Source organism: Salmo trutta, chromosome 30 (assembly GCF_901001165.1).
Source record: "Salmo trutta chromosome 30, fSalTru1.1, whole genome shotgun sequence".
Classification (NCBI taxonomy): domain Eukaryota; kingdom Metazoa; phylum Chordata; class Actinopteri; order Salmoniformes; family Salmonidae; genus Salmo; species Salmo trutta.
Window position 1 is genome coordinate 30,260,429 of NC_042986.1, and position 24,140 is coordinate 30,284,568.

The 24,140-nt window shown below is 42.6% G+C and overlaps 1 protein-coding gene across 2 annotated transcripts; it reads left to right on the forward strand.

Annotated features, from left to right (window-relative positions):
- Positions 1-1,713: 1,713 nt before the first annotated feature.
- On the forward strand, positions 1,714-21,728 carry LOC115168488 (dystroglycan). 2 transcript variants are annotated; one of them, XM_029723827.1, is made up of 3 exons: positions 1,714-1,912; positions 13,079-13,674; positions 17,168-21,728. In XM_029723827.1, the coding sequence occupies exons 2-3, from the start codon at positions 13,300-13,302 to the stop codon at positions 19,469-19,471; spliced, it is 2,679 nt and encodes an 892-aa protein (XP_029579687.1). In that variant the 5' UTR covers positions 1,714-1,912; positions 13,079-13,299; the 3' UTR covers positions 19,472-21,728. The 2 variants fall into 2 exon arrangements, with proteins under 2 accessions (XP_029579687.1, XP_029579688.1); XM_029723828.1 differs by lacking the exon at positions 1,714-1,912 and adding an exon at positions 2,220-2,466.
- The last annotated feature ends 2,412 nt before the right edge of the window (positions 21,729-24,140 follow it).

Consider the following 24,140-nt stretch of genomic DNA (forward strand, 5'->3'; position numbering starts at 1 on the left):
GACATCAACAGCCGGACATAAAGCTCAACCTTTGGACATAATGGTCAACTTGTTTCTCTGTCTATAGGGATTTTCCAGAGGAAGGAAGGATCAGGGCTGACAAGTTGTTTGATGACAAGCAGTAGATTTCAACCTAAGAAACCTAAGAGTCTGTATAAATATCCATAGTATATATTAATATCCTTAAGCAACCTTTACCCTTTAACTTTGAAAATAACAGAAGAGATTTCATTTTCTTCTGAAATGACATCAGAGAGGTGTCAAGTATTTTATGTAAGGTAAAAAAACAACTTCATTTATTTTCTTAAAAAGGGGGTGGTCATTTAGCTATTTGATTTAGAATTTTAGGCCCCTTTAAAATAAGTATTATAAAAAATATATATTTAGCCTTTACTACTACAGCCCACAGAAATGCATTGAATAATACATTCATAAATGGCAACAACAAAAAAACGGGATATTTTTTTATCATAAGGAATAAGGTTTTGATTGAGACGCAGCCCATGGAAATAAACAGATATCTCTAGCTTAAACTGGCGGATTTTGATGGGGATTTTTCATTATGTCACTTAGATTGATGCACGGGTGCGTCAATAGACTCTTAAGGATTTTAAAGGGGTCCAACAGTAGCTTTCATTTTCACATCATGTTCCTCAATTATGAAGTACATAAGTGTTCCACTCAAGGATTCCCAGGCTAATTTAAGTACAAGTGCACCACTTATTAAGTGCATGTTCAAAGTCATTGTGCAATCATTCCTAATCACATTTGAATAAAACATACAAATAAAAAATGAAGTGTGTTATGTTAGATGCTAATAAAGGCTGTAAGGTTAAAAGTCCCTTGTTAAGTGCTCTTACAAAGCATCCGCAGACTGTATGCAGCCAGGCTATGTGATAACTTGTGATCGAATCTCTAAGCAAAATAAAACAATTAACTTACATTTCATAGATCAATAGATTTATCAAAAAAGGATTTGTATCAAATAATGTTGGCTAAATATTGTACAAGCACATATCTTTTTCTCAGACTAAAGTGTTGCAATAATGTTACAAACTTGGTGCTTAAAAGGTTGAGGATAATTTTTGTTCTTTCATGTAGATGCAGTTATGCAATTATGACCCATTTTACCTAGACCCTGTCAAAAACAAATTAGCAGTGGTGTAAAGGGGGTATCTGTACATTACTATTTATATTTTTGCCAACTTTTACTTTTACTTCACTACATTCCTAAATAAAATAATGTACATTTTACTCCATACATTTTCCCTGACACCCAAAAGTACTCGTTACATTTTGACCGGAAAATGGTCCAATTCACACACTTATCAAGAGAACATCCCTGGTCATCCCCTGCCTCTGATCTGGCGGACTCACTAAACTAAAATGCTCCGTTTGTAAATTATGTCTGAGTGTTGGACTGTGCCTTTGGCTATTAGTAAATAAAAAAAAGTTGAAAATTGTCGGGTTTGCTTAAAAGGAATTTGAAATTATTTCTACCTTTACTTTTACTTTTGATACTTAAGTATATTTAAATCCAAAGACTTTTATAATTTTACTCAAGTAGTATTTTACTGGGTGACTTTCACTTGAGTCATTTTCTATTAAGGTATATTTACTTTTACTCAAGTATGAGAATTTAGTACTTTTTCCACCACTGCAAATTAGGGTGCGAATCTGAAAACGGGAGGAGTTATGTGAGATTATAACAAACCTGAAGATCCAAGAACAGGGTGGGGGATGGATAGCGGCGACTTTTCGGGGTTGGCCTACCAATTTGTCTTTATTTCTAGTGACACGAAACGCGTAAACGATGGCTATTTAGGTTTTTGAGTTTATCGCAGTTTTCTTTTCACACCGATGATGAACTGAAAGGGAGAAAAGAGGAAACATTCTTACCTGATTAAACAAGGTCAGTTTTCATGATTATTTATCTCTCAGTATAATAGCAAATTCTCTAAATAAACAAAAGCAATCCGTTTTTATTATTCATCAGTGTCATTTATTTCCTAAATTGTTAGTGTGTTTCGTCACCATCCATTCTAAAGACTAGCTAGCACATTCGATTAATCGAGACTAGCTTTTACTGCATCTTCTCGACGGAAGGTTAACAACAGTGGTCATTCTTCGGTTCTCGTCGTCGACATCTTAAAAATAACCGATGGAACGGGAGAAAAGGAGGCAAACGTTCATATTTTTTATTGAATCAATTGTCTGTTTTTAATAACTAACTTCGCTAGCTACATTGGGCAAGGTAGGGTTTTAGTGCAGCTCGGAGCCTAGATCGAACACACGACTAGCTAAAACCGCGAGTCCTTTCCGCGTTCGGTTAGAACAGGTGCATGTCGCTGGAGCGCTGTGATGGTCGTGTCGGCTTGCGGTTCTTTGCGTATTTGTTACTAAAACAATCCGTTCGTGTTAAATGTATCATCACTGTTGGAAGGATTGCTTTGCGATTGATGTTTTGTAAGTGTCTGTAATATGTTGAAGTCCAATAAAGCTAGCTAGCAATGGCCTGCTTCTCTAACGTTATCTAGCTAGCTACTTAGCTTGCTGTAGCTAGCTAGTTAGCATACCACCCGAAACGGGGCAGGCAGGGCCCTCCTTGTAATGGAATGACAGAATGCCTTTTATTTTTTCGTATCCGGACTTTTTCGATAATTCAAGGTTCAATTATTTATTCTGCTAACATTCTAGTTGACCTAATTTAGTAGCTAGCTATGTTTGTTTGCCAGTGTTGTGAATATTGTCTGTCTTCACAGCAGCTATGGCGAATATTCATGTATTTTTAGCGCTCATATTTTAAATACGGGGAACCTTTATTACTTTGTAACGTTAAGTAACTCGTTAGTAGTACTAGACTACGCCACATTCTCATCTTGCTACTGTTGATCATTTGGCTTTCAGACCTGACTAGCTAACTAAATTAGTTGTTCGTTCAACTTCCCCTGTCATATTGGCTACTGACTACCGTCTTATAATTTGAATCACATTAAATTGCTGCTTGATTGGATTTCACAGCAACATTAGCTAAAATACATTTCCCCGTTTACACTTAGCCTACATATCCTTATACGAAGGTCAACATTTGGATAGCCTACTTACTAGCTTACTAAATTACTTTCATCTATGTTGTTCAGTGGTTGGGATCTGACTGGGTAACAGAGGGAACATCCAATCGTCTGAGATTGCAAGGCAAGCTTGTCTTGTGGAAATGTTTAATATTCAGATCATGTACTATCCAGTGGCTGCTTTGGTGGACGTTGGATACGTCAATTCAATTTGCTCTGAATGCCACTGTGCATTTGAGGCCTAATTATTTTGGATGGTTTGAAGTTATTTCCACTGCAAATGATTGTGAAGAGGAATTACGGATATCATTTCATGTAAACCTTTCCTCTTTGGTTGGAACTGGATGGAGCAGACATCCTTTCTACATGGGGAGGAACAGGGTTGTATTATTCTGACTGCAAATATGTTAGGAAATTGTCAGCATGGTAATAACATTTGCTATACTTTTCACAAGGCTTTGAAGGCCTAACATAATTTGCTCTGCCACACTGCATTTTTCAATTTATAAAAAAAAATACTTCATTTTAGTTTAAAGTTAGTTGAACCAATTATTCTGTGTTATTGTATTAGGAGTTGAGATATAGTAGCTGTTTGGTTGTGATTTAGGCTACTGACAGACCTTCCAAAAATGAAAATGTTCCCTAATTGCAACCGTACCAAACTTTGCATTCTTAGAAGTATCAATTTTACGAAGATAGTTTGTTTGTTAGGTGCTCCTTGGCTTTTTGTTGAATTTAAACACCTGACGTTTAACAGATTTCCAAGACTGGGCTAACTAAGGCTTCCAACTAGGGTTTATGTCAAAGATCTATGTTCTCAGGGATGGCACGACTGTTGGGTATAGGCTATAACGGAAAATGTTAGAATCTACTGACAAGTCTTCACCATTTAAACTAACATCTCAGACTCCTTTAGAAATTCACTGCTTTTGTGTTTGTTTTCGTTGCATCATATTCCTCCTTGCTATTGCACTGTAGCTAGGTATGGTGCGAACACAAACACATCAAATACTTTTCTTGTTTGTTTGGGAAATGGGCCTTGAAATGAATCCTTGGTTTGAACACATGATTGAATCATGTTCAGGAAATTGGAACATAATATAATCTAGGCCACAGTGAGTGGCGAGCTCACTTTGATGCACACTGTCGCACAAATAGCTTTTTGCCTGTGTAGATTATTGCAAGGTGTAGGTTTTGGCGGTTTCAAATATAAACACTGTTTTATGTAAACATGGCAGGTGTGTTACTTGTTTGTGCTGTTACATAATAAGTAGAGGGAAAGTTAATTGGATGATCGAGCCTAGCAGTCCATTATGTAGGCCTGTTTTCTTTTTTTTATGTGGACTTCACCAGCCTTTTCTAATATAGGCCATCCCCTGCCTGCTTGGCCTTGTCTCTCTTAAGGAGGCAGCTATAGAAAGTGTGACTGTACAGTGTTTTCTATTCAGACTGCTCTGAGTCAGGGGCTCCTAGCGGAAGGGAGGAGAGGGCCTCATGCAAGGAGGGAGTGTACAGGGAGAGTGCAGACCATAGAATTGTCTCTGGTAGTAGTGGTTTGATTGGGATCTCTGCTCTAACCTACATCTGCATGTCTCAGAGTTATGGAATAAGTCATCAGATCAGACTGGTTTTAGGTGAAATGAGGATGACTAACTAGTTCAGAGTATTAAGCTGCAGCTGTCATGGTTTACAGCTTCAGAAATGGTGGGTAGTGAACCAAAACACCATAGACATCTACTGGTCAAACAAATGGTTAAATTATCTCATGTTGAAAAGTGGATGACTGACTACTTAGCCAAAGAGGGATTTAAGAACTTGCCAATTGTACAATTAATTCAAATTAGGCAACATCAGCAATTGAGAAATGTGTAGCTGCCCTTGCAGCAGTGAATAAAATAAGCCATGCATTTCAGATGGTGCGTGTGCCTGCCTGTATCCAGCATTGCAGATTATATGCAGGATAGTGCCGAGCAAAGGTACCCTGTGGATGGGGCTTAATGGAACATTCCCTCTTACCCAGCTGGTGATCTAGTCATAACAATCTCCTTCTACAGCAAAAGCGGCAGTGCTTTCTGTTGTCAATGGTCTACCTGTTTCTGTAGAGAGATCCATCTCTACCTGTTTCTGTAGAGCGATCCATCTCTTTAAAATTTAGAAAGTATGTAAATGGGGCATAACTGACATTAAAAGTCTGAAATATAGGGCCTCCTGAGTGATGCAGCGGTCTAAGGAACTGCATTGCAAGTGCTTGAGGTGTCACTACAGACCCGGGTTCGTTCCCAGGCTGTGTCACAACTGGCCGTGAACAGGAGTCCCATAGGGCGGCGCACAATTGGCCCAGCATTGTTAGGGGAGGGTTTGGCCGGGTGTGCTTTACTTGGCTCATCTCGCTCTAGTGACTCCTTGTGGCGGCCCAGGTGCCTGCAGGCAGACTTCCGGTTGTCAGTTGAACAGTGTTTCCTCCGACACATTGGTGCGGCTGGCTTCCGGGCTAAGCAGGCGGGTGTTAAGAAGCGCGGTTTGGCGGATCATGTTTTGGAGGATGCGTGACTTGACCTTCACCTCTCCCGAGCCCGTTGGAGTTGCAGCGATGAGACAAGATCGCAATTGGATATCAAGAAAAGGGGGGTAAAATTAAAGATCCAGTCCATTTTAAAAATGTGTCCCCTTACACTTCTTCGTTGTGATAGAAAAATTCTAGCAAAATGCATAGTGTTGCAGCGATGAGACAAGATTGAAAAAGGGGGTAAAAAAAACTAATATTGAATGAATAGGCCTAAACTTTAAACGTTTCATTCCCCACTCAAACGATCGACTGAGTCGCTATGAGTGAAGGCTCCCTTGGAAAACACTTAGCCCTAACTTTAGACGATTTGCTGACTTTGCATCTAAGTTGAGGTTCTGCAATCGATCACGTCTGATCTCGAAAGCAATGTGATGACAGGGTTTGGTCTCCGAGCAGCGTTAGCAAGGCCGGCGGAGCAGAGTGAACAGACCAGGGATCCTGACCCTCCCTTCTCTCTTTTAGTTTCTTTACAGATACTGAATGATGTTGGCATGTGTTTTTAAAAGGGGAAAGAAAATGCTTAGATCCATTTGTATGGTAAGCCTTATCAGTTGCCTTTGGGGTTTGATGAAGGCAGAATGAATATTGTAGTGTCAGACAGACCAAAGGGGAATCAAAGCTGTGCTTGTCTGTGGTGCTGAACTTTCTCATCCCCTTTTAATTGGCTTTTCTGAAAGGCACTGTAAGGGCAGGCTTGTAAAGATCCCTCTGAATAGGGTTGCACATTTTGGAGAATATTCAGAGGTGGAAACTTTCCGTGGGAATTAACGGGAATATATGGGAATTAGCGGAAATATATGCAAATTAATATTAATACCATTTAAATGTAGAAGTTTTTTACATTGGATATACACTGCTCAAAAAAATAAAGGGAACACTTAAACAACACATCCTAGATCTGAATGAAAGAAATAATCTTATTAAATACTTTTTTCTTTACATAGTTGAATGTGCTGACAACAAAATCACACAAAAATAATCAATGGAAATCCAATTTATCAACCCATGGAGGTCTGGATTTGGAGTCACACTCAAAATTAAAGTGGAAAACCACACTACAGGCTGATCCAACTTTGATGTAATGTCCTTAAAACAAGTCAAAATGAGGCTCAGTAGTGTGTGTGTGGCCTCCACGTGCCTGTATGACCTCCCTACAACGCCTGGGCATGCTCCTGATGAGGTGGCGCCAACTCCTGGACAGTCTGGTGCAACGTGGCGTTGGTGGATGGAGCGAGACATGATGTCCCAGATGTGCTCAATTGGATTCAGGTCTGGGGAACGGGCGGGCCAGTCCATAGCATCAATGCCTTCCTCTTGCAGGAACTGCTGACACATTCCAGCCACATGAGGTCTAGCATTGTCTTGCATTAGGAGGAACCCAGGGCCAACCGCACCAGCATATGGTCTCACAAGGGGTCTGAGGATCTCATCTCGGTACCTAATGGCAGTCAGGCTACCTCTGGCGAGCACATGGAGGGCTGTGCGGCCCCCCAAAGAAATGCCACCCCACACCATGACTGACCCACCGCCAAACCGGTCATTCTGGAGGATGTTGCAGGCAGCAGGACGTTCTCCACGGCGTCTCCAGACTCTGTCACGTCTGTCACGTGCTCAGTGTGAACCTGCTTTCATCTGTGAAGAACACAGGGCGCCAGTGGCGAATTTGCCAATCTTGGTGTTCTCTGGCAAATGCCAAACGTCCTGCATGGTGTTGGACTGTAAGCACAACCCCCACCTGTGGACGTCGGGCCCTCATACCACCCTCATGGAGTCTGTTTCTGACCGTTTGAGCAGACACATGCACATTTGTGGCCTGCTGGAGGTCATTTTGCAGGGCTCTGGCAGTGCTCCTCCTTGCACAAAGGCGGAGGTAGCGGTCCTGCTGCTGGGTTGTTGCCCTCCTACGGCCTCCTCCACGTCTCCTGATGTACTGGCCTGTCTCCTGGTAGCGCCTCCATGCTCTGGACACTACGCTGACAGACACAGCAAACCTTCTTGCCACAGCTCGCATTGATGTGCCATCCTGGATGAGCTGCACTACCTGAGCCACTTGTGTGGGTTGTAGACTTCGTCTCATGCTACCACTAGAGTGAAAGCACCGCCAGCATTCAAAAGTGACCAAAACATCAGCCAGGAAGCATAGGAACTGAGAAGTGGTCTGTGGTCACCACCTGCAGAACCACTCCTTTATTGGGGGTGTCTTGCTTATTGCCTATAATTTCCACCTGTTGTCTATTCCATTTGCACAACAGCATGTGAAATGTATTGTCAATCAGTGTTGCTTCCTAAGTGGACAGTTTGATTTCACAGAAGTGTGATTGACTTGGAGTTACATTGTGTTGTTTAAGTGTTCCCTTTATTTTTTTTAGCAGTATATTACTATATCATATGGAGACAAACGATAACCTTTTACCTTAGCATAAGTAGACATTGCAAATGATAATCCTTCCAATAGAAATAAAAAACACAATTTAGTTACGAATTGAACTTTAATTAAATGAGTTGACTCTTCACAGGATGATTTCACTGAACAACAAAAGAAAATGAATATTGAATGATCCCCAATGATCCATCGCATCTCCCAAAATGTTTTCAACATACATCTGTAAAATGATAGTCTAGAAACTAAAGAAATGTTGTCTTCCACTCAGGCTTCCATGTCTTCTCCCTGGACCTCCTCAATGTCCACCTCTTCAACATCAGACTCTGAGGCCTCATCTTCACTGTCGCTTTCCAACCTCGTTGAGGATGGCTCGTCAGGCTCAAATTTGTCCAGATGGCCACCAATTTTTCAACTCTTGTATTGGTCAGCCTGTTGAGTGCTTTGGTGTGTGTGTGTGTGTGTGTGTTCCCAAACAAGGACCAGTTGCACTCTGAGGCGGCTGATGTTGGCGGGATTTGGAGGATGATGGAGGAAAGAGCCTCAGCTCCACAAAGTCCCTTCTGATGAGATGTTGGCACGAGTGCCATATTGCATCTCCATCCAAAAGCCCTTGCTTGGAAGTGTACTTTGCCAGACTGCCAAGAACCTTGCCCTCATTCAGGCCAAGTTGGCGAGACACGGTAGTGATTGACACCATAGGCCTTATTGATCTCTGCACCAGACAGGATGCTCTTGCTAGCATACTTGGGGTCCAACATGTACGCTGTGGCGTGTATGGGCTTCAGGCAGAAGTCTTCACGCTTTTTCATCTATTTCAGAACTGCAGTTTCCTCTGTCAACAGTGAAGTGGGCAGGGCAGTACGGATTTCTTCTCTTACATCTATCTGCAAGCAGAGTCTGAACATCAGACAGGCTGGCATTGTCTCCCTCAATCTGTGCAATGGCTACTGCTATAGGTTTCAGGAGTTTCAGGCTGCTTACCCCTCTCCCAAAATACATCATCCAGGAGGATCCTCTTGATGGGGCTGTCTGTATCGGCAGACTGTGATATGGCTATTTCTTAGACTCCTTCCCCTTCAGGAGACTGTCAAACATGATGACAACACCACCCCAACGGGTGTTGCTGGGCAGCTTCAATGTGGTGCTCTTATTCTTCTCACTTTGCTTGGTGAGATAGATTGCTACTATAACTTGATGACCCTTCACATACCTAACCATTTCCTTGGCTCTCTTGTAGAGTGTATCCATTGTTTTCAGTGCCATGATGTCCTTGAGGAGCAGATTCAATGCATAAGCAGCACAGCCAATGGGTGTGATGTGAGGGTAGGACTCCTCCACTTTAGACCAAGCAGCCTTCATGTTTGCAGCATTGTCTGTCACCAGTGCAAATACCTTCTGTGGTCCAAGGTCATTGAATGTCTTCAGCTCATCGCCAATGTAGAGACCGGTGTTTCTGTTGTCTGTGCTCCTGTAGAACACTGGCTGAGGGGTGGAGATGATGTAGTCTATTATTTCTTGCCAATGAGCATTCAACCACCCATCAGAGATGAGTGCTATACAGTCTGCTTTCTCTGCTTTGCTTAACCTTCACTTGAACTCTGTTGAACTCTGCATCCAGCAACTTAGTAAAGAAAGCATGTCTGGTTGGAGGGGTGTATGCTGGCCGAAGAACATTCAGAAATCTCTTCCAATACACATTGCCGGTGAGCATCAGAGGTGAACCAGTTGCATACACAGCTCGAGCGAGACATTCATCAGCATTTTTCTGACTACGTTCCTCTATAGCTGTTGCTATCGATAAGGTGTCTGGATCGTCATTTTCACCTCGAATAGAAGTAGAGGGACTTTTGTCAGAGGTTCCTTGTTGTGAGTGCCGAGGGATCTTTATGCACTTGGCCAGATGATTCTGCATCTTTGTTGCATTCTTCACATATGATTTGGCACAGTATTTGCAAATGTACACATCTTTATTAGCTGCAGTGAAATGTCTCCACACATCAGATAGTGCCTGTGGCATTTTACTGTAAAGATTAGGGAAAAAATTAGTAAAATAACAAATACAAAGACATAAATAGTTAAGCAGTTAGATTAAACAACTCCTTTGTAAGGTAAATGTTTTAACATGTATGGAAACAGGTGAATTAACACTCCTTTAGCAGGCTCAAGCAAGCTAAAACACATGGTAGCAAAAACTAAGTAGCATAAATTCAGTTAGAAATGATTTAAACACACTTTGCTGTAGGCGTCTATTTACTAGTTAACAAAAAATCATGTATGTCATATAAAATATTCACCCCACCCAGTATTGTAATCAAAACTTACCAGAAAGCATGTAGTCCTTTGCTCAGACAGTGTAGTAGTGTGGGCTCAATAGCATCTCATTAGTGTGCAAGATCTTGAGAATCAGCTGTACATGTGATGGAAGAGTGCACTGCACATGTGATGGAAGAATGCACTGTGCATGCAGAGGGTTGCAATTTAGTTGAATTGGGGCTAGTTTAGCCAAAATATGCTAGAATTTCCTTGTGTATCCCACAAAGGTTCACTGTTTATAATAGAGGTTGACCGATTAAATCAGAATGGTGTATTAATTATGGCCGATTTTAATTAGGGCCAATTTCAAGGTTTCATAACAATCGGTAATCGGCATTTTTGGACACCGATTATGGCCGATTACATTGCGCTCCACGGGGAGACTGCGTGGCAGGCTGACTACCTGTTACGCGAGTGCAGCAAGGAGCCAAGGTAAGTTGCTAGCTAGCATTAAACTTATCATATAAAAAAACAATCTTAACATAATCACTAGTTAACTACACATGGTTGGTATTACTAGTTTATCTAGTTAGTAGTCTGCGTTGCATATAATCCATGTGGTGCCTGTTAATTTATCGAATCACAGCCTACTTCACCAAACAGGTGATGCTATAACAAACGCATTTGTGAAAAAAGCACTGTCGTTCCACCAATGTGTACCTAACCATAAACATCAATGCCTTTCTTAAAATCAATACACAAGTATATATTGTTAAACCTGCATATTTAGGTAATATTGCCTGCTAACATGAATTTCTTTTAACTAGGGAAATTGTGCCACTTGCATTCTGTGCAAGAAGAGTCAGGGTATATGCAGCAGTTTGGGCAGCATGGCTCGTTGCGAACTGTGTGAAGACCATTTCTTCTTTGCAAAGACCGTAATTAATTTGCCAGAATTTTACATAATTATGACATAACATTGAAGGTTGTGCAATGTAACAGCAATATTTAGACTTAGGGATGCCACCCGTTAGATAAAATACGGAACGGTTCTGTATTTCATTGAAAGAGTAAACGTTTTGTTTTTGAAATTATGATTTCTGGATTTGTCCACATTAATGACCTAAGGCTCGTATTTCTGTGTTATTATAATTAAGTCTATGACTTCATAGAGCACTCTGACTGAGTGGTGGTAGGCAGCAGCAGGCTCGTAAGCATTCATTCTAACAGCACTTTCCTGCATTTGCCAGCAGCTCTTCTCTGTGCTTCAAGCATTGTGCTGTTTAGGACTTCAAGCCTATCAACTCCTGACATTAGGCTGGCAATACTATAGTGCCTATAAGAACATCCAATAGTCAAAGGTATCTGAAATACAAATGGTATAGAGAGAAATAGTCCTATAATAACTACAACCTAAAACTTCTTAACTGGGAATATTGAAGACTCATGTTAAAAGGAACCACCAGCTTTCATATTTTCTCATGTTCTGAGCAAGGAACTTAAATGTTAGCTTTTTTACATGGCAAATATTGCAGTTTTACTTTCTTCTCCAACACTTTGTTTTTGCATTATTTAAACCAAATTGAACATGTTTCATTTATTTGAGACTAAATAGATTTTATTGATGTATTATATTAAGTTAAAATAAGTGTTCATTCAGTATTGTTGTAATTGTCATTATTACAAAAAATATATATATTTATAAAAACATCGGCCGATTTTAATTGGCATCGTTTTTTTTGGGGTCCTCCAATAAATGGTATCGGTGTTGAAAAATCATAATCGGTCGACCTCTAGTTTATAAGCAAACTTTTAAAAATTAATTTAAGAAACATTCCCAGGCTTAACTTCCCATGGAAAAATTCTGGAAATTTACCGGGAAGTTTACGGCCCTTTGCAATCCTACTTCTGAATAAGTTCACGCTGAACCCGACTGAATGGAGAAAATGAGACCTATAGGAAGAGTACAACCAGGCAATAACAGCTGTCAGTTGTAAATAGGAATTTTCCCATTTAGGCTATATAAATGCTCATTTACATTCAAATTCTCCTGCGAAAAATTGTCTGTTATAGTCCTGAGGCTGTGACGTCAGCTCATATGTTTTGCTTGGCATTAGGATTCCAGGCGATTGGCCGACCCTGGACTGCCCGTCTCTCAGCATTACAGAATTGGGGTTGGCTGGGTCAGCACAGTGGAGGCTCTAATTCCCACCCCCAGGGCACCTAATTAAAACTTACAACCAAGACAAACGACCTTTGACTCTGTCTGCCATCTCATGAGAACTGCTATTCTGAAAACTCCATGACGTGCGAAGAGATCAGTGGGAGATCAACATCCCCTCTTAGCAAATAATTATGGCACTGTCTGTATCAGAATACTACTTCATGCTTGGTCTTCTGTATCAAAGCCTGTTTTTAGATTCTGCTTGTTCATTTAGTCAGGCCTCCCACTAGGTTGCTAGTTCATAACTGATCTGATAAAGGCAAAAAAAAAAAACGTCTCTATCCTGGGAATGAAAAATGTTTTAGCACTCAGTTTTGCCCCAGTCGTTTTGTTTTGTCATTGTTACGTTTGCCCACTTCATGGACCATTGCATTGAAATATTGTTAGTTAACTCTTTTGCGCTCAATATTTTGTAAAACCCAACACAATGGGTGCAGAGAATTTCTTTTATTATATAGTATTGAAAAATGGACTCGCCCGCACAAGCTTGAGAGGTCTTTTGTGGAGGCAAATAACACTTGATGAGTTTATTAATTTAAAAAATGATATCAGGTTCTTACACTGGTTCTCTTTTTTTGCAGTGGCTGACTAACATGGCTGACTAACTACCTGCCACATCTCTCTTCATGGATAACAGACGAAGACGACAAAGGAAACACAAAATAAAACCTCATTAATTATCAACAAAGACAAACATCCAGAGGAACCAACCCACCACTATCGTTCCATCACTCTGATTTCCAGTGCATGTGGTCCTGAAGTTGTCCTAAGGAGGAGGCGGGGAACACATAGGCCTACCACTATGCACTGTAAACAGAGCGTTTGGGACTGTGGAAGTGTGGGGAGAACCAGACCTCCCCCAGGCAGGACTATCCCCCTGGTGCTGGGGCTACTGGTGGCCCTGGTCCAGGGCAGTGTGCCTGGGAGACCGCTGGTGGAGGGCCTGGGGGAGATGTTGTCGGTGGACCTGGAAGCATCCATGCACACCTCTGTCCTCTCTGACCTGCAGACTGCAGCCTCTGTAGCCACAGAGGGACCTCCCACGGGTATCCCACAATCCCTGGCTGCGGTCACAGAGGTGGCCCCTGCAGGAATCCCTGACTCTTCAGCGGTGGTAGGCCAGGGGTTCCAGTTGAGGATTCCGCCCAGGGCGAAGAATGGCAGTTGCAATGTTAAGGTAAGCATTGTCATGACTAGGACGTTACTGCTGATTGAATATAGTGTCCCTCCCCACATACTGGTGGTGGATCTAATGGTGATCATCAAACCACCGCTGTAATGTCCAGATGAACACTGATGGTAATAATTAGGGCTGACCCCAATCAGTCGACTGGTCGATTTGTTTGGTCGTTAAGCTGTCGGTCAACCAAGATTGTTTTAGTTGAGCAGTAACACATATATATTTGCGCCCATCTCAGTGAACTAATCCATTGCGAAGGCCTAGACTAAAAGCTAATTTATGCTTGATCCGGAAATATGGTAGAAGGCTCCATGTGGAGGGGGGGGGGTAAATGTGGTAGGAGGCTCCATGTGGAGGGTGGGGTAAATGTGGTAGGAGGCTCCATGTGGAGGGTGGGGTAAATGTGGTAGGAGGCTCCATGTGGAGGGTGGGGTAAATGTGGTAGGAGGCTCCATGTGGAGGGGGGGGTAAATGTGGCAGGAGGCTACATGTGGAGGGTGGGGTAAATGTGGTAGGAGGCTCCATGTGGAGGGGGGGTAAATGTGGTAGGAGGCTCCATGTGGAGGGGGGGTAAATGTGGTAGGAGGCTCCATGTGGAGGGTGGGGGGGTAAATGTGGCAGGAGGCTCCATGTGGAGGGTGGGGGGGTAAATGTGGCAGGAGGCTCCATGTGGAGGGTGGGGGGGTAAATGTGGCAGGAGGCTCCATGTGGAGGGTGGGGGGGTAAATGTGGCAGGAGGCTCCATGTGGAGGGTGGGGGGGTAAATGTGGCAGGAGGCTCCATGTGGAGGGTGGGGGGGTAAATGTGGCAGGAGGCTCCATGTGGTGGGGGGGGGGGTAAATGTGGTAGGAGGCTCCATGTGGAGGGGGGTAAATGTGGTAGGAGGCTCCATGTGGAGGGTGGGGATTTTTTTTAAATTTTACCTTTATTTAACTAGGCAAGTCAGTTAAGAACAAATTATTATTTTCAATGACGGCCTAGGAACAAATGTCGTAACAATGCAGAAGGCTCTGTATAGCTCAATGCATATGAAAAATCTTTCCAGCTCTCTCCCTTTTGATAACCACTCAGCGTGAAAGAGAAAAATGTCATGCTGTCTGATCCAATGGAAATGTCATAAAATAGTGCTACCTGATTATTTCTTATCAGTGCTTGACTTGGACTGAAATAGATTCCAGTACTCATTTTGGGTGCCGGTACTGTTTATTTAGGTGCAGGAGCTCCACGATACTTTTGAGCTAGTATTCTATAAGAGGAACAGGAGCTCAAGCAGTAGAACATTTGATGTGCCAGTACTCGGCTCCAGTGAGTTCTTGCCCAAGTCAAGCACTGGTTCTTATCCCTTGTGCAAATAGCCTACAGTTTTCTGTCCTGAGCTCACTGGTGGGGAAACTGAGGGCCAAGAATATTTTATGCAATTTTGCAAGTTTGCTAGTGCAGGTGTCGGGCTGGACCCAAGTTAATAGTTGATACAATGTTTCAAGTTTGTTGCAGACAGGCTATGAGGAGCCAATTTGATTTATTGGATATTTATTTTTATCTGAATATTTTCTACCTGCTGGCTGCAATTTTTTTCATTTGGTGGCTTTATGTAGGCTATTTTTACGTAGTTGGCAATAGAAGTTACTTTAGGTTCATCATTTTCTGTGCTGAAGGAGTGAAGTTTGTATTTTACCGACGTTAGGAAACCTGGTTATCGGTTTTGATTGAACAGGGCTCTCTAGAACTGACCTTTTTGTGTACCGTTGTATTTCAATGAAAAGGAAATGTATGATGTCCTGAATGCGATCGTGCCATTGAATACATGTATGCAATGTAACTTTGACCTTAAGCTGCTCAGATGTTTGACTTCCTTTATATGATGTAATATGCCAGTTTATATGTAGGGTTGCAAAATTCAAGAAACTTTCAATAAATTCCCTGGTTTTCCAGAAATCCTGGTTGGAGGATTCATAGAATGAGGAAATTCATAAAAGAGGGAATTTATTGAAAGTTCCTGTAATTTTGCAACCCAAGTTAAACTCAGTGAACAAAACATTAGGGACACCTGCTCTTTCCATGACCTACAGACCAGATGAATCCAGGTGAAGGCTATGACCCCTTATTGATGTCACTTCTTAAATCCACTTCAATCATTGTAGATGACTAGGAGGAGACAGATTAAAGAATGGATTGTGTATGTGAGCCATTCAGAGGGTGAATGGGCAAGACAAAAGATTGAAGTGCCTTTGCACAGTGTATGGTATGTGCCAGGCGCATCCGTTTGAGTGGTTCAAGAACTATAACCCTGCTAGGTTTTTCATGCACAGTTTCCCGTGTGTATCAAGAATGCTCCACCACCCAAAAGACATCCAGCCAACTTGATACAACTGTGGGAAGCATTGGAGTCAACATGGGCCAGCATCCCTGTGGAACTCTTTCGACACCTTGTAGAGTCCATGCCCCAATGAATTAAGGCTGTTCAAAAGGGGGTGCTACTCCATATTAGGAAGGTGTTCCTAAAGTTTTGTGCACTCTGTGTATAACATTCAACATGTCACTCTGTATGCTCCTCTACCTCATTTTTGTAATCCTTTGTGCCCAGTGGATTGATCACAATAGTGCCTTTTTCAGTCTTCCTGTCCATGTTGAAATAGCAATGTGAGGAGGTTACCTTGCACATAACAGACATCTCTCAAATTCTCTTCGGATTTTGGGAACAGTTATTACAGCTGAACAGAAAATTGCCTTCAATCTGTGTGGATGGAGAATGGAGGAAACAAAGCCTTTTTGGGCAGCATTGTAGTCCTGCCCAATAGGCTTAACTTTACATAACCCCAACCCTTTCATTCTCTTCTATTTCCTATTCAGTTTTTCCTCCCCAAGCTCGTATGGACATTTTGAACCCTTCTGCAATGATTTCTATTGGATATTAAACATACTCTAGGCTAGATCATTCTGTGGCAGCAATTTGTTTTAGCCTTATGCTTCTTAGCATTGAAAATGTAAATATTTGGCTAGTTATGTATGGAATGGATATGCATAATATTTATGCCTCTCAGTACATTCTCTCTCACTGTATCAATGCTGATTTTTATTTGGCTGTTGTGCAATTTGTTCCTTGGAGTTTGAATTAGAAGATTATTTTTGGCTCCTTGTATTATTGGGAATAATATCCTGACAAATCGTAATGTCTCAAAATGAAGGGGAGAGGACTCGGGCGGCTGTCATTTTGTGAATAGGGGCTCACTGGGAGCAGAGCTTCCTGCTCACTTCAACAAGGGTCGGTAGAGACCGCAGTACAGATGGACGAAATGAGTCAATGAAAAATGTGAGACTGAGTTTTCCACATCAGGTCTGTCTGATATACCCTTAAGATTACTGTACAGTTGGATAGGTTTTTATTGTCAGGATCGGCCTCTTGTGTGAAACACCCTGTCCTTTCAGAGTTTTTTGATCTATGAGCCATAACGTTCCCCTATCTCTAAACCTTTCTTCTCTCCTGTTGCAGTTAACTGAGGTGGGAAAGGAAAGCTTACCCTCCTGGCTGAACTGGGCCACAGGGAGCTGCATCTTACGAGGCCTGGCCCTGGAGCAGGACAGAGGTGTCCACCATATCTCCCTCTCTGGCTCTGAGATGATAAACAGTGGCCATGGTCTGGAGGTCTTCTCTATTGAGGTGCACCCAGAGGAGTGGGCCGACACTGAGCCAGCCCTGTTGGCTCTCCAGGCTGAGGCCAACAACCTCCAGCCATTCACCTGCGGCAGTGAGGAGCCCGTCACTGTTCTCACCATCATCCTGGATGCCGACCTCACCAAGATGAACGCTCATCAGAGGGTAGGCCTGCTGGCCAGCATGAAGAAGTTTTCTGGTGTCCCCCTGGAGCACATGAGGGTGGTCCCTGTCGTCAACAACCGCCTGTTTGACATGTCCGCCTTCATGGCTGGGCCCGGAAATGCCAAGAAGGTGGTGGAGAATGGGGCCCTGTTGTCATGGAAGCTGGGCTGCGCCCTGGACCAGTCTAACATTCCGAACATCAACAGCGTCCAATCGCCTGCCAAGGATGGGTCCATGTCGTCCAAGCTAGGCTACCCAGTGGTGGGCTGGCACATCGTCAACAAGAAACCCCACCTGGTGAAACGGGTCAGGAGGCAGCTGGGAAACACCCCCACCCCTGTACCCTCCCTGCTCCCCCCAACCACCTACCCTGAGCCCCCTACTCGAATTGTTCCTAGCCCCACATCCCCTTCCATCTCCCCAGCTACTGACAGCTCTGCTCCTCCTGTCCGTGGACCCTTGCCCCTGCCGGTGAAGCCCACTATCAGGCTGAGAGATCAGATAGCCCACACTCCTACTATAGGGGCTCCTCAGCCTACTAGGGTCCTGGGCACCACCAGTACCATCCCCATCCAGCCTACTATGACCCGGCCTGCTATTCCAGAGGCTACTGCCCTTCCCACCCCACCAAGCACCACTAGAAGGCCAAAGACCTCCACCACCAAGAAAACCAAGAAGGCAAAAACCTCTACTCCAGTGCCCAGAGAACCTAAGACCACCACGGCTAAGCCACCCAGACGCACCACCCCTCTGTCTCCTGTTCCTGACTACAACAACGAGAAGCCCCAGCTTCGCAACCCCATCGATGAGGTGAATGCCTGGGTCGGGGCCTACTTTGAGGTGAAGATTCCTCCAGATACCTTCTTCGACAAAGAGGACGGCACCACGGACAAGCTGCGTCTGACTTTGAGGAAGAACCACAACGAAGTGGTGAGCGAGACCTCTTGGATCCAGTTTAACAGCACCATCCAGCTCCTGTACGGTCTCCCAGAGAAAGAACACGTAGGCAAACACGAGTACTTTATGCTGGCCACCGATAAGGCAGGCATGAGCACCATAGATGCCTTTGAGGTGCATGTCAACCGTTGGCCGTCCACCGATAAGCCCTCCGTTGTTTTTGCCGCCCGTTTCCATGGTGAGCCCAAGACATTGGCCAACAACGTCCACAAAAAGATCCTCCTGACTAAGAAGCTGGCGTATGCATTGGGTGACCGGAACACCAGCACAGTGACCCTGCGGAGTATCACCAAGGGCTCCATCGTGGTGGAGTGGACCAACAACAGCCTCCAGCAGAGCCCCTGTCCCAAGGACCAGATCACCGTCCTCAGCAGAAAGATCTCCGACCCCCAGGGCAGGCCCACTCTGGCCTTCTCCAATGCCATGGAGCCAGACTTTAAACCCATCAACATCTCCGTCCGCGGCACCAACAAATGCCAGACCTACACGTTCGTGCCCCCAGGAGAGGTGACCATTCCTGTTCCCCCTCCAGCCACTCCTTCCCCTGGCACTGGTCGTAGCACCAGTGACGATGTTTACCTGCACACAGTTATCCCAGCTGTGGTGGTGGCGGCGCTACTGCTGATTGCCGGCGTCATCGCCATGGTCTGCTACCGCAAGAAGCGCAAGGGCAAGATGAGCATTGAGGAGCAGGCTACCTTCATCAAGAAAGGCGTGCCCATCATCTTTGCAGATGAGCTGGATGACTCCAAGTCTCCCCCGTCCTCCAGTATCCCCCTCATCCTGCATGAGGAGAAGCCACCCCTGCCCCCTCCAGAGTACCCCAACATGGCTGGCCCTCACAGCACCCTGCTCAACCAGGATCTCCTGATGGAGGAGTACTCCATCTACCATGATGATGACCCCAACGCACCCCCCTATCAGCCCCCGCCACCCTTCACCGTCCCCATCGAGGGGAAAGGGTCCCGCCCCAAGAACATGACATCATACAGGTCACCACCTCCCTACGTGCCTCCCTAACGCTTACAGGTGCCTTGGCTTTGGGATGGAGGAAGAGGGGGAGCTGTGGTGACTTTTGTTTGAAAACAATTTCCGGAAGGATTTTACACACTGTAAAGTGGGATGGCTTTGACATAGCCGGAGTAGACGACCACATCTGTATAAGTGACCACTATGGATAACGTACTGTATAAGTCTAACACTGGCACAGGAAAACTGGACAGAGACCGTTTGTAAACGCCAGCTCTTTCTTTTGTTGTCCTTCATAGTTATGCTTTCAACTCTTGCGTAATCTTTTTTTTTTTTTATCTGTTCTTGCCAAGAATAATAATTTTTATCTTTGAAGATGTACTGTTTCTATTGTATAGAAAATAATGCAAAAGCGAGAGAGACTGTAGGCTGCAGAGGCCTTGGAGCAAATGTCACCATGACAACAGACGTGTAGGCTCTCAATCACAAAGTTCATCTTTATACCAATTACAGTATCACTTATTGGTCTTTGGATTAGCTCTACTAAGATTTTGCTCCTGTTATTTTTAGAAGGTCATCTAAGACAAAGTCAAACTAAAAACATGAAACCATCGTTTATTTACATCATAACCTTACATTTTATATTCTCCTCTTAATGTTACCCTTTTTCTTTCTTTTACGTTTTATCCCCTCTTAAAAATAACAGGTGTAAAACTTTCACTGGTGCAGACGCCTAATAAAACTAGCCCTTTCTATCTGGCAGAACTGAACATTCTAACTGGTAGCCTAAAAAGGACGTTTTTTTATTTTTTTTTATGCATAATGAGACTGAAATATCCTCTGCTATACAGGTACTGTACTTGATCAACAAGTAAATCATAGACTGATAGTGAGTGACCACACTTCTTAATGTAAGGGGATTACAAAACAGGAGGAATAACGACGTCAATATACATCGGTGTATTAACTTGCCGCTGATCTTGCCCCTGAAACAGAGAGATCACTATACAGTGCCTTTAGAAAGTATTCACACCCCTTGACTTTTTACAGCATCAATTTAAAATTGATAAAATTTAGTTTGTCACTGGCTTACCCACACTAGCCTATAATGTCAAAGTGGAATTATGTTTTTTCAAATTCTTTACAAATTAATTAATGAAAAGCTGAAATGTCTTGTCTTAGTATTCAACCCCTTTGTTATGGCAACCCTAAATATGTTTAGGAGTAAAAATGTGCAGTACAGTGAAACTGCAAAAAATGTGGCAAAGAAATTTGACTATGTCCTGAGTACAAGGCTCTTAGACTTACCCAGAAAGACTCACAGCTGTAATTGCTGACAAAAGTGATTCTAATATGTATTGACTCCGGGGTATGAATTCTTATGTAAATGAGATGTCTGTTAAATTTAAGAAATTAGCAAACATCTCTAAAAACATGTTTTGACTTTTGTCATTATGGGGTATTGTGTGTAGATGGGTGAAGGGGAAGAGAGAAAAAAATATATTTTTAAATTGTAACACAAAATGTGCAATAATGGTATGAGTACTTTCTGAAGGCACTGTACTATTCCAGGGTTGCCAAGGTAGTGATAAAGCAAAGTATTCCTGTTTTCTTTTTCATCATAATGCTGGGTCAATGAGATGCTGTAACTAGGCAGCAAAGTGAGCTGATGGAAGTAAATCATTAGGCTACTAGATTGATCAATTATTTGTTAGTGTTGATGTATGTTTTTGGGTTCAGGTCTCCCTTGGACCAGGTCTGTTGCAGAAGAGATTTTATCACAATGAGAAAATAACCTTAACTTTTATTAAGTAAATGAAATAAGAAAAGTGAGGGGGAACGTACAGTTCTGCAATATCCGTGCTCTCTGCCTCTATGCTGCTGCACTGTATCGTTAGTCTCTCAGTCATCATCAGTTGTGAGACAAGTGTATGTACATAATGGCGTGCCTGTGAAACTGAAGATCTCATAACGTTAATATGTTTTATCAGTAGAGTTATGCTAGTGGGAGGGAAATTTTATTCTCAATTTTTTTTGTCTAGATTTGTCACGATGTCATAAATTTAAATCATAGTTTGAAGGGGGCAAAAAAAGTAGACTTTCCCATCACTGAAAATATTGCATCCTGTAAAGAATACGATGTGGGAGGAAGACCAGTGAATAATGTAGGTTTCATATCTGATATCACCATAAGGAAAAGTGGTGAGGGGGAAAAAATCTAATGTTTTTACTGAATTTTTGATACGGTCTCAAATTGTTTTATGAAAATATATTAATAAAGATGTACTACTATTTGTAAAGCCTCAAAGACCCTGCATTTTCCCTTTGGTCACTTTTTCCTCTGTGAAATTAATTGGATCACTATTGGGTGTGATTTCATCACGTTATCGTTTTCTTCTATTTCACGCTTTGTAAACATTTTCTCACAGTTCATATATTAACACTTCCATGAGATTGGGTTATTAGCTCTGTTTAATGTCTAGAAGATTAATATATATCACAGTATGTGTAGTTAAGACATTTTGCGTTGTTTCAGAATGTCAGTCACAATCATGATTGGGATCAATATCTGATGAGAATCTCTTGCGGTTGAATGAATCAGCAACACATTTCTCGCTCCACAATCTAGCTAGCAGTATTTTAAATCATGTCTTGTATTACTTTTCATAATCCTAAACATATGTGTAGCTACACGTACCATCTGCTCGTTTTTGATTAAACTGGGTACCAGTCTTTTTAGCTAATGTTTCACTCCTTGCCACACCTGTCTTTGGCAAATGACAGGAGTGGAATGATATCTAAAAAGACCCAGGATAGTTGTACCCAGGATAGTTGTCAAGGGCCCAATGCTGCACAACCTCTTAATAGGGAGGCACAACCTCTTATGTTCACATGAACAGGTTACAAATATGTATAATGAATGAAAATCTGAATAATTTAATCATCATACACATTGAACAAAGATGTGTATCAATGTGGAGCTACTGTAAACCAGAGGAGCTGGCCCATATTAAGCTTGCCCTACTTTGGCGGTTGAATTAAACCTGCAGGTCTTTTGTACCTTTAGCACTAAATGTTGTCCTTTTGTGAGAAACCACAAATGGAGTGACCCTGCGGACATATACTCTGCATTATTCATGACGATGGATTGGAAAGGTCTTTGTATTTGACAAACGCCACTGTTTAAGTGCAAGTCCAATGAGTGATAGATTAGGGCCAGTCAGGGCCGGCTCTAGCCTTTTGGGGGCTCTAAGCGAGATTTGGTTGGTGGGTCCCCACGCCAAGCAGGCCTAGAAAATGTTTGACCCCCTCTTAAGGGTGGGGATTTTTTTTAAATTTAAAAAATTTTTTTTACTAATGTTTTAAAGTGCATTTCCTGCAATTCTACACATTTAATCATTGGGGCTTAGAGAAAATATCCAGTTTTAAAGCACCTTTCTACAGTTCTACACGTTTTGCCATGACTTATGCCATGTTAAGGATATCTGAGTAAGAGTGACTAACAAAATCAATGTGGGTCAGGGCCCCTGAGCACGTGCCCGGTTGATATTCGGCTATGATTACTACAAGTGTAGATAACTGGCTAGACTAATTTAACAATGCAAAAATGGTAAGCTGACATGGCTAATTGAGTGATTGTCAGTGACTGACAAAACAAGAGAGAAACTGCTGATGCACAACCAAATTTAGAACTTACACCTTGTGTATTCTACTATTATAACTCTCAACAGTAAGTTGAGACACCTGAGTTCCCCCAAAAATTATATATATAATAATAATCATTGGGTCTGGGGCCCCCTAGCAGCCGGGGGCCCCTAAGCAACAGCTTATGTTTCTTATAACCACCATCCAGCACTGCTACAAGTGCTGTTACCAGGCACAGGCAGGACCTAGTAAGGACTAAGTACACCACTTTCCTTAGGAATTACTGAGAGAGGGGATTTGATTTACTGATATTTCTGACCAATCTGGAATTCCTGATTGTTTGACCTTAGAAAATCCGGACGGCCAATTCTCACACCTGTATTTTACAATCAAAGTGGACCGATAGCTTTTACCCATGATTGTCTTTATTTTGACAATCACATTCCTGATTATACTGTATATCTGACTACTGTAGGCTTACTATAAAAACAATATGGGGTAACCCAGTTCCTAGCTGGCTACAGCGAATGGGTTTCCACATACAAGCGCCACACTTTTGTAGAAGAAACTACTGTATATTTATGTAATATAAATCAATTTAAATGTAAGGAGAAGAGACAGAAATATAGCCCTATATATTCAGTATGTTTGTTCTAACAGCAGTGTTCCTACTATGTTTTCAGGTGGGAGCCTTCTCTTCCAGTGCTCTTGGCTCCTACCTCTTTGCCGGGTTATCTATTTATATCAATGACTAATCATTGCCTTACGATTCTAACATTAGAGAGCTTTTGTTATCATGGCTTACTCTGGAAAGGTCAGAAGCAATTCTATTAGCTGTTGGTGTTGCGTTTCAGACCCATAACTCACTGACAGACGTTTTTCCAGTAGAAAATGTCCACATTTTGTCATTTGTCCTCTTCAGACACAATACAGGGCCTGAGAGAAATTCCTCTCTTCCTCAGAAAGCCCCAGTTGGTAGAGCATATTGAGTCACCATGATATGGGAGTCTTATGTGAAAATCTATTGTTATAGTGGCTATCTCTCCTCCGCAATTACATTTACATTACATTTACA